The sequence below is a fragment of the Castor canadensis genome, chromosome 11, assembly GCF_047511655.1.
Source record: "Castor canadensis chromosome 11, mCasCan1.hap1v2, whole genome shotgun sequence".
NCBI classification, from domain to species: domain Eukaryota; kingdom Metazoa; phylum Chordata; class Mammalia; order Rodentia; family Castoridae; genus Castor; species Castor canadensis.
In genome coordinates, this window is record NC_133396.1 from 22,176,618 (window position 1) to 22,189,138 (window position 12,521).

At 40.5% G+C, this 12,521-nt stretch overlaps 2 protein-coding genes across 4 annotated transcripts in view; one reads left to right on the plus strand and one right to left on the minus strand.

Moving 5' to 3' along the window:
• The window catches only part of Wnt3 (Wnt family member 3), a 43,122-nt gene extending 40,600 nt beyond the window's left edge, over positions 1 to 2,522 (plus strand). For both annotated transcript variants that reach the window (XM_020161366.2, XM_074045813.1), the window contains exon 5: positions 572 to 2,522. The gene's annotated coding sequence lies outside the window, so the exon portion shown is untranslated. The remainder of the gene's footprint in view (positions 1 to 571) is intronic.
• A 3,118-nt stretch (positions 2,523 to 5,640) lies between these two features.
• Nsf (N-ethylmaleimide sensitive factor, vesicle fusing ATPase) overlaps positions 5,641 to 12,521 on the minus strand; it is a 139,516-nt gene continuing 132,635 nt past the window's right edge. The window contains exons 18-21 of one of the 2 annotated variants that reach the window (XM_074045812.1): positions 11,746 to 11,880; positions 10,562 to 10,675; positions 7,606 to 7,661; positions 5,641 to 7,156 (exon numbers count right to left, since the gene is read on the minus strand). In XM_074045812.1, coding sequence (XP_073901913.1) covers positions 7,135 to 7,156; positions 7,606 to 7,661; positions 10,562 to 10,675; positions 11,746 to 11,880 — 327 coding nt within the window. In that variant the 3' untranslated portion in view covers positions 5,641 to 7,134. Of the gene's footprint in view, positions 7,157 to 7,191; positions 7,456 to 7,605; positions 7,662 to 10,561; positions 10,676 to 11,745; positions 11,881 to 12,521 lie in introns of those variants that run through there. The other variant, XM_074045811.1, reaches the window with a different exon arrangement.

Consider the following 12,521-nt stretch of genomic DNA (forward strand, 5'->3'; position numbering starts at 1 on the left):
GTTCCCTGGGGATGCCTGCGAGATGGCTTTGTGCCTCAAGTTCAGTGAGTTAGGACTGCACATATGAGAAAATGGGCCCAGTGGGGCTCCAAGCGGAGGAACTATTCATAATTAAATAGACACCTCCCATTTGGACAGCTCACGTCAAGCTGCCTGGTGCCGCACAGAAAGACAGTGCATACCTGGCACTAGCCCAGCTCAGAAGTCCACTTGAGGTTGTGACTGACTGCTCACATTGGCAGGTTTCTCCCTGTGTCTACACAGGGTGAATTCCTGCATTGGAGAGGTTACCTGCCATGGGCTTCCTACTGCCTGAGACTCTCAGCTGGATGTGGGGAGGTAGGATTTCTGTGGATTCAAGCCCCTTATTTCCACAGATCACATGCCTTCCCTCTCTGGCAGGCTTTGAAGTTAGGGGAGAGGATGGAGAAGACACATGGGCGCCATGGCTTCTAGGTGCAGGAGGAATGACGAGGTCATCTGTCAGCAATTTCTCATCTTTGTACCCCAATGAGTGGTCTCTTTGGGAGAGGAACTAGGATTCTGATTCTTCTTGTTTATTTTCCCAAAGGGCACTGGGAAGGGGTAAAGTGTGCAGCTGGGCGGATTCACCGAAGTCCCATGGGAAGCAGGACCTAGAGCTGGGCCAGCCCTTGGCACCAGCCAGCGAGGAGCACGGACTGTTGCCAGCTGCATGTGGTAAATGACCTGGACCCAGGCGGCCTCTGCCAGGAGGTGCTCCTCCTCTTTCATCCTGTTTCTCACCCTGCTCTGGATGGTGTGTGGCTTTTAAAGAGGGGCTTTCTTTTTAGTTCTCCAGAGTCTGTTAGGACAGACCTGAAGCTTACCTTTGCACATGTTAAAGAAAATAAAAATTAAAAAAAAAAATCTACTCCAACAGAACAGGCTGGGCTAATGTGAGCTCTTGGCCTGGCCTAAGACACGAGCGCGGGTAAGTCTGTCTCCAAGCTGCTTCTGCCAGTGTCATTCCAACATGCCTCTGAGGTGGGAGTTGTAAAGCAGGACAAAGCCCCACATCTCCTTTTCTCCCTCTATTCCCATTCAGACTGGATACACATTCCCATTCTGACAAAAGCCATAGGTGCGGTGGGGATGCCCTGGGTGATTGTTGGAAGAGGAATTTGAGTTTTGAAGAACTAGGAGTTATGGCCTGGTAGGCTGTTTGAAGAGCAGCCGAGTTCTTCTCAGTCTCACTTTCTCTATAACACTGCCTGCACAAGGCAGTCAGATCTCAAAATCATTTTCCATCATTCTTTAGTTTGCACCATTAGTGCAACATGTTCTCATTGTAAATAGGATAGGTATGGGTTCAGTCTTCTCCAACTCCAGTGGCTGCCTACAGGAAGAAATGATGTCTTTGGACACTGGCCCTGCTCACCTGCAGATTCTCCATAGAAACAACTCTAGGTAGAGCAGTGGGGCTCTAGGTCAGTCACCTTAGAATAAATTAGAGAGAGAGAGAGCGAGAGAGCGCATCCATCTATCCCAGCAATTCCAATTTTGTAACTAGTGGACAAGGAGAGTGAAAATTATCCCTGTTTCCACTCCAGTAAGGACAGGTCTTCCTGCATCCTTTTCTTCTGGGGGAGAAAATAGAAACACAGCTGCCCCCTTCACCTGCATGTGAGATAAACAGATCCTTGCAGTTCCCCAGGGCTGGGTTAGATGTTCAAAGGGGGCAAGCAACTCCTAGCCCTGTTCTGGTTGCACTTTGGACCTGCAGGGTGTCCTGAGGGAGCCAGATGGGGGTGGATGGGTTTGACAGTGCAGGTCAGCCCCACAACTTGTCTTAAGGAGACTGAGAAAGAGATACAATGGGGAACACAGCAGAACAAAGATTTGTCCTTTTTTCCCCTTCTGTCTGGGGTATAACCCTGACTTAAGACACCAGGTTTGTCATCTCCTGGTTTGTGCAGGCGGCTTGCCAAACTGTCATCTGGGAGCCTGCCTGCACTCTGAAACCTCTGGCCACAAGCCCTGCTAAAGGAATACATCCCACCCTCTATAGTGTCCCAAATTTCCCCTCCCATCTCATCTTAGACTGCAGAGTTTTAAATCATGTCAACCAGATAATGCTTGCTTTATGTGAGAATACTTCAGCGGAATGGATACAAATTTTAAAAGTCTTTTCATATCTATGTATTCTATATTAAAAGTGATAAAGTCATGTTTCTGGGGCATATTCAAGTAGCTGACAAGTAATTATTAATAATAGTACATGAGTGCATTGTAATTATTCTCGCTGTAGTCAGGTGATAGTATCCAACGGAAATTTCCTACCAACCTGCTGTATCCAAAGTTTTGTAAAAAGTTGTAGAAGTTGTTCTTTTTGATTTTATATTCAAAAAGTCTCTTTTTATAAATATTATTTATTATACAATGTATATACCTTTGAGTTAACTAAGATTATATATTATATAAATATATATATATATTTGGAGAAAATATATTTCATCATGCAGTTTTTTTCTGTTAAGTCATTAAAGAGAAGGCAAACAAACAAAATGCATATATTGTACCCTGTGTGGTTTCCAGATTCATGTTCAGGTCAAGAATATCTGATTCTGAATGTGGTGGCCTCAGCCAATTAAATGACCAAATGAAGGTCATTTCCTCTATACTCTTAAGTAAGATCATCTGTGATGTCATAGACAGAAGGTCTAATTTACTATAGGACTTCCTTATAGCATTACTTTGTTCTAAGTCAACTTCTAACAAGGAATTTCCAGTTTTAGAAACCATCAGTTTAGACAGTAATTCATTTCATAGATTTGAACACATTCAACATATACATTAATATTCCTGATATTCCTAAAAGATGTGGCCCAAGGCCAGCAGACCATAGAGCTGGCCAGTGCCTTAATTCCCTCCTTACCATGTTTCAACTCCCATTTGTTGAGGAAAGAGGATTTGCTCTATTGAAAACGAAACTGGAGCAAAAATGGCTCCTCCCCAGCCAGCTCCAGGCAAGAGCTGAGTTATAGAAGAGGTTGGCAAGAACGGTGTGTCCTAGGTTCTGGGTGGTCTGGAACAAGGGACACCTGAGGGCAGAAGGACCTGCCAGTGGGCATGCTTGGGGAGGGCATTCTCTCCTTGGCTGATGTTTCAGAAAGACTCATCTGAAGCTCACCTGAAACCTTCAACGAGGAGGTACTGTAACTCAGTCTTATGGCAGTACACAGTCCTTTAGTTCTCAGATCTACTTGAAAAATACTGCCTTCAGTTTACTTTGCACACTGCTTTTCAGAACAGGTAAAGTGTTTTCTCTTTCTCCTGACCTACCTCTATTAGGAACAAATGTTACTTAACTTTGAATCATAGAAAAATAAAAGCAAGAAAATAAAGTAGCCTACCTCGGGCAATGGAGATGGACTGCTTGTACCAAACCTACCATTAGAACTCTTAGATTAGGAATATGCACTAGAAATCCATGAGCTTGATTTTGATGTGTCTTTTAGCTCCTGAAAACCTCAAATTGCAAAAATGTTTCAGCTGTATGAAATTGGATAAGTAAAAGATGATCTCTACATTTTATAGGGCTAGCCATCTTTTATTTTGCTTTTACATAAAGCCAATTCTCCTCTATCCCAACATTTTGGGTACTTTTTTAAAACCTACTAAGATTGCCAAATATTGAAATGATACCTACTCATACTTACTAAGGCCACATGGAATCCTATGATTATCCTATACTATGATTAGAGAGAAGAGTTTATAGCTGTGCTTGAACATTACTTTTTTCATAGCATGAATACTTAAAAACAGTGAAAAATAAGAAGTTTTAAAATCCAAGAGAAGAAAAGAGACAATGTAATGAGGAGATATCTTTTCTTTTTGATGGTATGGGAGTTTGAACTCAGGACCTCAGTTATCTTTCAAAGCAGTACTTTATGAATAGGAGGAAAGTGTGTGTGTGTGTGTGTGTGTGTGTGTGTGTGTGTGTGTGAGAGAGAGAGAGAGAGAGAGAGAGAGAGAGAGAGAGAGAGAGAGAGAGAGAGAGAGAGAGGCAAGGAGGAGTTGCAAGTAAATGCACAAGGAAAGAAGGTAAGGAAAAAGCAGCAAAGCAAGGGGGAATGTGATGGTGAGATTATTATAGGTGTACCTACTGGTGTCCTCCATGTGGTCCAGAGTATACTGACACATACTAATGTATGTGTATGGCGTGTCTACCTACATACACAAGGGGAATCGGCTCAGTAAAAGTATGGCTGCCCCATTGCTATCACGTACTTCTAGCTTAACAGAACATTCTAGGTGGTAGTTATCTTACCACGAATCTTACTCCCAAAATAGTGAGATTGTTTGTGTTGGGAAAGTCTCAAATGTGAGTTCTCCTTGCAAATACTGTCCTCACCTCTTTGGGATTCTTGCCGATCACGGGCGCTATCTCTGCATCTTAATGCCATGGTGTCCGCACAGCACACACCCTTGTGGGCTCATCTCTGGGATCCAGTCTCGGCATGGCTTGCCAGCTGATGAGAAACTTTGGATCATTTTGCAATAACGTCTGAAATTTACATGCTTTTTTGAACTCTCAAACACACCTTGCCTAGTCACTTCTTTGAAGCGGCTGTTGCCAGGCAAGGAAAACGAAATCCTGCCTTTGCTTCTGTGTTTGGGCTGGGTGGATGTTTATAGCTGACTCAATGCCTCTGCAAGTCTGTTGATCAGTTTGATTATTATACACATTTGAATCTACTCCTTCATTTTGTGAATGTGTAGCTGAAACTTAAAGGGGAAGCTATTCATTTTTAGGCTATGAAAAGATAGCCTTAGAGCGAAACATATTTTAGGTATTAACTACAATTACACAAGTTTTCTGAGTTACATGAAAAAGTGTCTCAGTAAAGGTATAAAGTAACCTCTTCTTTGAGATTTTAATCACATCTTCTGACAGAGCAATAGCCAGTTAAGTTCATGCACAGATGATGAACTATGGAAGCAGGTGGATAAGAGTCCCCAGTGGTTTAGCACTAGGCCATGCTGTATGCTTATGTGCTCTGCTGCCCAGCATATTGAGAGAGCTTCCAAAACCTACCTCAAGGTAAGGTTGGGACTAGGCTGGCCTCAGGGACCTCCTTCCAGACTCCTGGGGAGCTAACCCTGCTGTTAAAGATGAAGTTGTGAAGATGGCCTCTTCCCCATAGAGCCTTGCTGATTTTCTGGGTTGCCTTTGGCCCTAACTTGTGTCACTGCCATGGATAAGGGTTCAGGCTAAGAGATCTCATAGTGCAGAAAAATGCAAAAACTATGAAAGACCCAAAATGAACCACGTGAAGAAATCTGAGAGTGTTAACAGTTCCTAGGTTTGTGCATTTCATAGGAAGTTGAGAAACGACTTCCCTCTCTGCTTATTAACCTAGTTTATAGCTTTAGTACATCAGTTTTTTAATAAGGTAAAATAAGTATCAAGCATAAGTATAAAGATTTTGCTATATATTAGCATTTTTGATATGCTAATGATCTGCTTTTCTTTTAAAATAATTATACTTTCTAAATAAAGAGATTTTTAAATAGAAACAAGTTTCTAGGCTGGTTGTAAAATGGGGGCTTTTCTGAGCTCAAACATTCTCATCAGTGATCTATGTCATTTGTACAAAATACTGGTTTACACAACACTTTCAGTATACTTATTCTTTATTGCATTCCTTCAATTTGCATTAAACAATATAATATTTATCTTTTTCAATATAGTTTTGAACAAAACACAAAGACATTAACCTCATTTAACAAGAGACATAAGTTAATACGAAGTGTGCTGCTTCATGGGAGGAGGAGTGAGGCAAGACAGTAAACAGGTAGGGGATCCAGGATACTGGCCACCAGGAATCACAGATTTTCACAATATGATCCACTGTCTTAAAAGCCACAAAATAAGCCAAGGATGAAAACCCAAAACAAAAGTATACAAACAGTGAGATTTGGAGATGATTTGCCTTCTACCATGGGAACAGATGACAGAGCCATACCCAAGTGCCTCAGGATGGCTTCTGATGGCTGTCCTCACATTTTAAGCAGCAGTAGGGAGAGTGGCATGCTTCGTAAGCCTCATCCCCATGTACGATGACCTAATTAAATTCCTTCTAACTCAGAGATAAGAAAAACCACCCTCAAAGGACTCAATGAGATCCCCTTCCCTTTGAAAGCAGTGTGGAGGGCAAAGGAACTGTGTTCCACACATTGGAATGGACATTCAAGGACTGAGGGGAAAGGGTTAGGAGGTGGCTAATTTTTCTAATAGTGTTTTGTTTATAGTACAGATCATTTAAAATACAGGAAGGAGAAATTCTAAGTAAATCATTAGGCTAAAGAAAAAAGAAAAAATACTAAACAAGCCTTTCATATTATCCTAAGGAACTGACCCACTTATAGTTGGACACTAATTAATGCTGAGAGGTTTGTAAATTACATTATTTTAATACCTCCTTTCTGTTTAGGGGTGTACATATTTCCATACATATCTTTCCTAAGTTTTCAACATCTACCAAGTGGTAATGATTAGCATATCTCTTACCACAAAGCAAATTAATTACATTCAGGGGACATCACAGCTAATAGTAATAATTTGACTTTCTATCAAAAAAGATCTCTTGATTGCAACTTGGAAACATCTCTGAAAATGATTGAAAATAGCATCTTAGAAATTCAAAGCCCTGTTTATTCAGGCAAAGGTAAACCTGTTATGTGAGAGAGCCTTTAAGCCAATCGTCAATTGCCTTTAGTGTTAGCACAGGGGAGCTGGAAGGGGATCACTGCAGGCCAAGTGTTGCCTTGCAGCATCACTCATTACATTTACTAGAGTTTTGGGGTGGTACAGGGTGTACAGGTATAGTGTGTCCTATGCATACATTCTGAGTAAGAAGGAACCATCTTAGCCTGCATGGAAAGGAGAGCACAGCATTCTAAAGCAGTTCACCCCTTCCACAAAACACTAGCACATCTCAGTGAGCACGAGGAAGGGAGCTGTATTGCACTAACATGCAGAGCGAGCACGTGTTGAAGGTGGAGAACATTTCACTTTGTCTGGTATCTGTAGCACAAAGAGTGAAGATCACAGGTCATCTTCACTTTGGTCACTTCCCTTGGTCACTGTGTGTTGTAAACAGTCCATTTTCAATCAAAGTCAAGGGGGCTACTGCAAAAGAAAATATCGCCCCCCCCCAAAAAAAAAAAAAACCCATGAGCATTTGAAAAAAGGTATTCATCATACAATCACTAAAAACTTAATGTTTCCTCTACATTTTCCACTAAGCATTTGCAGTTCAATGGGCACTTTACAAAAGAAAATGGCCATAGCTCCATGCATTTAAAAGCAGGTTCCAATAAATATGTACCATCAAGTTTTTTCCTGCACTGAGACAAGGAAGTTTTGCGAAGCAGGACAGGGAGAGCAAACCAACAGAACAATCAACTTCCTTGCTTGGTCTCTCAGATCTACAACACAGGGAAGAATCTAATAAATGGAAACAAAATTAACTAGAAAAGAAACTGTCAAATTTGTATGCACTGTATGCAATTCTTAGGGTAGGCACTGGAATTTAAGTGGTACTGTTTGTTTGGCACTCTAAAGTGCTGTGTACTTACGCTCCTTCTTCTCTTAAGAGGGCCAAGAATTTTCTCACGCGGTATTCGGGATCCATCTACATATACCAGAAGAAATAAAGAAGGCAGGTTAACTTCTAACAACTGGGCAGGGAAACATTTACTTTCATGCTTCCAGTGCTGCTCTGCTGAGTCAGAGAAAAGTGTCACCTGCTGTTCTGATCCACAACAAAATATAATGTCATTTAGGAGAGGTCAGTGGGATCCATTATGGAGAATCACTGTGTTGGGTTCACATGACTTGACCCATTTGGTTGTTCACAGGCACCTTGGCCAAGTGTTCCCTCATCTGCGAGGCATTACTGTGACACAGACTTCATGGACGTACAAATGACATCCAATTCATAGGATTTACCTAAGGTATAAAAATTAACACCAAACTTGACAAAACCAAATTGAGGTTGATCAAATGCTAAACTATAGCTTAAGACCTTTATTTAATCAACCACCTGGCTTTTCTTAGCTTCATTGTCCCCAGCAGAGTTTCTTCTTGGCAACTAATGGGAAAGTTGTGCTGCACCTATTAACAGTTAAAGAGTGCGGCTCAGCTCTGCTCTCTGGATGGCCCAGTGTGGACAGCCTAGGCCTCTTACTGCGAACATGGCTTGGGTCTGGGAAAAGATGGCAGGGTATTGATCCAGCTGCTTGGTTCAGGCCATTATTAATTCTCTCTCCTGGTTTTCATTTTATATTCAATTTACACTAATTTGTTAAAGCATATTTTATTCTCATTGGTCTTACCAGAGATGTGAAGTTATTTAGAAAATGATCATTAAAAACATCTTTAATTCCCAAAGATGAATTTTTATTGTAAGAAACACACCTCACTTTTAAAACATGTTCTAGGGCAGAAGTCTGTTCCCAAGAGGGAACTCCCTGCCCTCCAGGAGTGACTTTCAAATGCTCCATGCAGCTGTGTTGAGTATGCAACTGGATCCCCCTCCAACCACTGTGTTGTTGCCTTTTCTTTCTTTCTTTTTTGGTAAGGTTTCTTCTCTTCTGTCTCAGCAAAACATTGAACAGAAGTTTCAAATGTATCAAAGTTAAGTGGTCAGACTACAAAGGACTAAGAAAAAGTGTGAATAGCTAACAAAAGAAACATTTTTCCTCTTTGGGAATAGAATTACATATGAATCCATTGTCAACTTCTTTCAGAAAAAAATGAAATTGGCTGGAGCTCAGTTGTAGTCAGCACTTGCAGGTCTTTGCCCATTAAATATATTTAATATGTGTGAGCAACGACTTACTGACTTGCCTGTAGCTATGGAATTAAAAGTCAAGAGAAAGGATGGAAAAAAGTAATCTAGATAAATGACTTTATTCCCTCAGGTGACATCCAGTCAGAGCAGATCCTCAGCGCTGTGCAAGTTTTAACAGAATCGTGTATGGTGAGCAGAGGGAACATGACTTAAATTCTGCTAAACTACATGCCTCTTTGCTCGGGCTCAGTCTCCTAAGGCAGATCTAAAGAGAAGTCACTCAGCTGCACAGAATGCATTTGACATGAAGGGGTTCAAACTCAGATGCCTATGAAGTGTCAGTTGCTGAAGATTAGGCCCCAGTGCCTCACTCTCACTTTCTACCCCACATACATAAGAGGAATTAACTTGATCACTGACCTGCAGGCATCAAAGGAAGAGGAAAAGGAGGGGGTTGGGGAGAAAAACCCACATAGTTTCTTCTGTGCAATTATTGAAAAAAATTGTGCTGAAAGTAAAAAATGAAGAAGAGTGGAGCTGACATTTGACAGATTTATCTTTTTTCAGGGGAAGAGCCAATACACCTGTATGTGCACCTTTACTGGGAATAAGCCTAAGCAAAGAGTTTAGTCTGTGACTCTAATTTATTGCTCATAATGGAAAATAAATAAATTGACTTAAAAACAGTCCATCGGAAAGTTCAGTAGATTAAACTTTAGGTTTACGAAAACCACAAAAATTTTATTTTAAACTAAGTTTGCCAGAAAGGATTAAAAAGCCTTGGAATCATGTTTCTAATTTATTAGTCTAAGAGTCTCTTTCAGATATAACTGTGAAGCTTTAACTTCCCCTCTGCCTCCTACTACAAACACTGGCAGGAGAACAGAGCTGCTCAATAAGGCACAATGCTTAGAAAAGGGCCAGTCCACCTGCCCAGACTAGGGATGGATTTGTTCATTCATCCATCCATCCATCCATTCATCCATCCAATAAATTTACTGAACACCCTATTATGTGGCTGGCTCTGTTCCAGGATTGTCGATAGTGAGTGGGAGCCAAGGTGTTTGACTTACAGGGCTTGTTGGGCATGCACTTACTATCTGGTATGTCAGATAAGGACCAGAAGACAGCATGGGCACATGGAGACAAAGTTTCAAAATGAGGGAAGGGAAGTTGCCAGTAGGTATGACAATGTTGCAAAGAAGTTTGCTATGGTTCTGGATGGTTAACAGACTGGGGTTCAGTTTTCTAGAAGATTCTAGATGATTTTACCCTACCTACAGTAGTCTGCATGAAATTCCTAGACCCACTCAGAAGAAAACACACAGAGGCCAAGTCTAGTCTGCACAACTCAATGAACAGTCTCTCCGACCTCCTGTGGTACACATGTAGTAAATGACAACACCATTCCTCCTCCACCATTAACTGGCTATGTGATCTTGGCTATTTCATTGATACCCTGTGGGACACAGAGTACATACATCTCTAAAACAAGGGGTTGTGGAACAATTGCTCTTTGAAGTTCTTTCTAGTTCCAAGATTAAGTAACTAAATTAAAAGCCAAAAGTAATGTTATAATCTTTTCTTCTATTTTTAAATTTTAAGAAGCAGGAAAGTATCAGTAAGTTATTGTTTGATAACAAATGAATTAAAAACTTAGCAAAGGAAACACTAAAACCTCTTGGTATATCACAAAGGATCTTTCATTGTCTGAATCATTGGGAGAAAGAAGCACTTACCTGCAGGGACATCTCAATCAACATTAGTAACTTCTTGATTCCAATCCAGACTTTCTTCTCTTTGACTTGCTGTGCAATTGTGATGCGTTCTTTATCCTTGAAGTTACCCAATAGCTTTTGTAAAAGCAATAAACAATAATAAAATCACTTTTACAGTAAGCACGTCAACAATATTAGTTAATTTTCTCATTTATCCTTAAAAGAACAGTGGTAAGAATACCTGTCAGGATCAAGCTGATTATCTCTCCTATTCCCATTAGGAGGGACAAACCATTAAATACAATCACGAAAGAGTCAACTGGTATTTTAAGCCCTGTTTTCCTAGGGACCTCTGTGATAACTTAGAGATATATTTGCTGGGGGAAAAATAGCTCTACTCCATAATAAATACAAGTCAAAATTTTTAAAATTCTTTCCTGGGAACAATATGTATGTGTCAAAGGAAATTAAATTTAATTCTCTTACCCAATCCTGCTACAAAAAGCTGCTCAAACAGGTAACCTGGAAACATTTATCATATAGACAATTCCTATTTTGTTGGAGCACACACCAACTCTGTGGGTCATGAGGACTTCAAAGGCCTCACCGACTCTGCTGTGCTGAGCCACTCATTACATCATACTTCCCAACAGATCTCATCAAGTCATTTGTGCATATTAATATCAATCAACTTTACTGAAGAATTTATTTTTTTAAATTTCAGACTTTGGCATCCTCAAAACATTTAAGAAAACATTTTTACATTATAGACTTCTTAGCAAAGTTCCTTTTATTTCTGTAGTTTTTTTTTACAAGTTTCTAAGATTTTAATCATTTGTTCCAATTTATTAAAGGCAAGGAAACATGCTGACAGACACTATGTATAGTGAATTCCTTATTCCTCCCTATGCTGCACCTCCACCTATCAAAGCCTTGGTGCACTAATCTATCAGCATCACACATTTGCTGGGCATGAAGTAATAACTCCTGGCAGTGTACATGCTGCTTCCACCCAGGAATGCAAAGCTAAATCTCTGTCCCTTGTGTTCATCTTCCCCTAACTCCTGGAGGTAATATCCCAGGGTCCCACGTTCTAGGTTAACTTAGAAACCAAATGCCAGGTGAAACAGTAGGGCACCCCAGCACCATCTCCAGCCTCAAATCCTCTGTGATAAAGAATGTGCAATCCATAGACTCATTTTCACCTCCAAAGCTTCCAGCAGCTGCTCTCCTGTGGCGATGTTGGGCACATGGATGGTGGTGCTGAAAGCATTAAGCATTTCCATTTCCTGAAGGACATCTTTACGGCTAGTGGTCCCAATGATAAGAAGTTTGCGGCCCTGATCACAGAGGGAAAAAATGTGTTAAAACACACAGAAAAATTAGGAAACTAGAGTAAGCCTGGACAAAATGTGCAAAGTCCACTTATTTAACTGCATAAATGCAAATGATTAGGCAAAAGAGAAAAAGGTCAGGATTTTCCTCATAAAAATCTAATCTAAACCATGACATGATTCAGAAAGTGGCACCATTTAAGCAGCATCTTCCTCACATCAATAATCAAGGAGATACTCCAACCAAACAGAAGACACCGAAGTGTGTATCTGCAATTCCTTCCTTACAGCCAACATGGGACATGTTTGATGGGAACCAGGAAGAAATGAAATGAATGAATGCAAAGTCTGTATTGTCACCTTAATAAGGCTTATTACACTTTCTAGAAGAAGCGGGGTAACAGTTTACATTCATGCAAAGCTTAACTGCAAAAGGCACAGACTAAGTGTTTCACATTATTTAATATTTAAAATTTAAATCTCATTTAATATTTTAAAATTTCATTTCATTTTACCAAAAATATACAAAAAAAAAAAAACAAAAACAACTTAAGAACTAGCAGGCTTACACCGCCACTCCTGAGCCCCTCTGCAGCCACAATAATTTTCAGTTCTCCTAGCTTCTTTCCTCACAAAGGAAGCAAGGT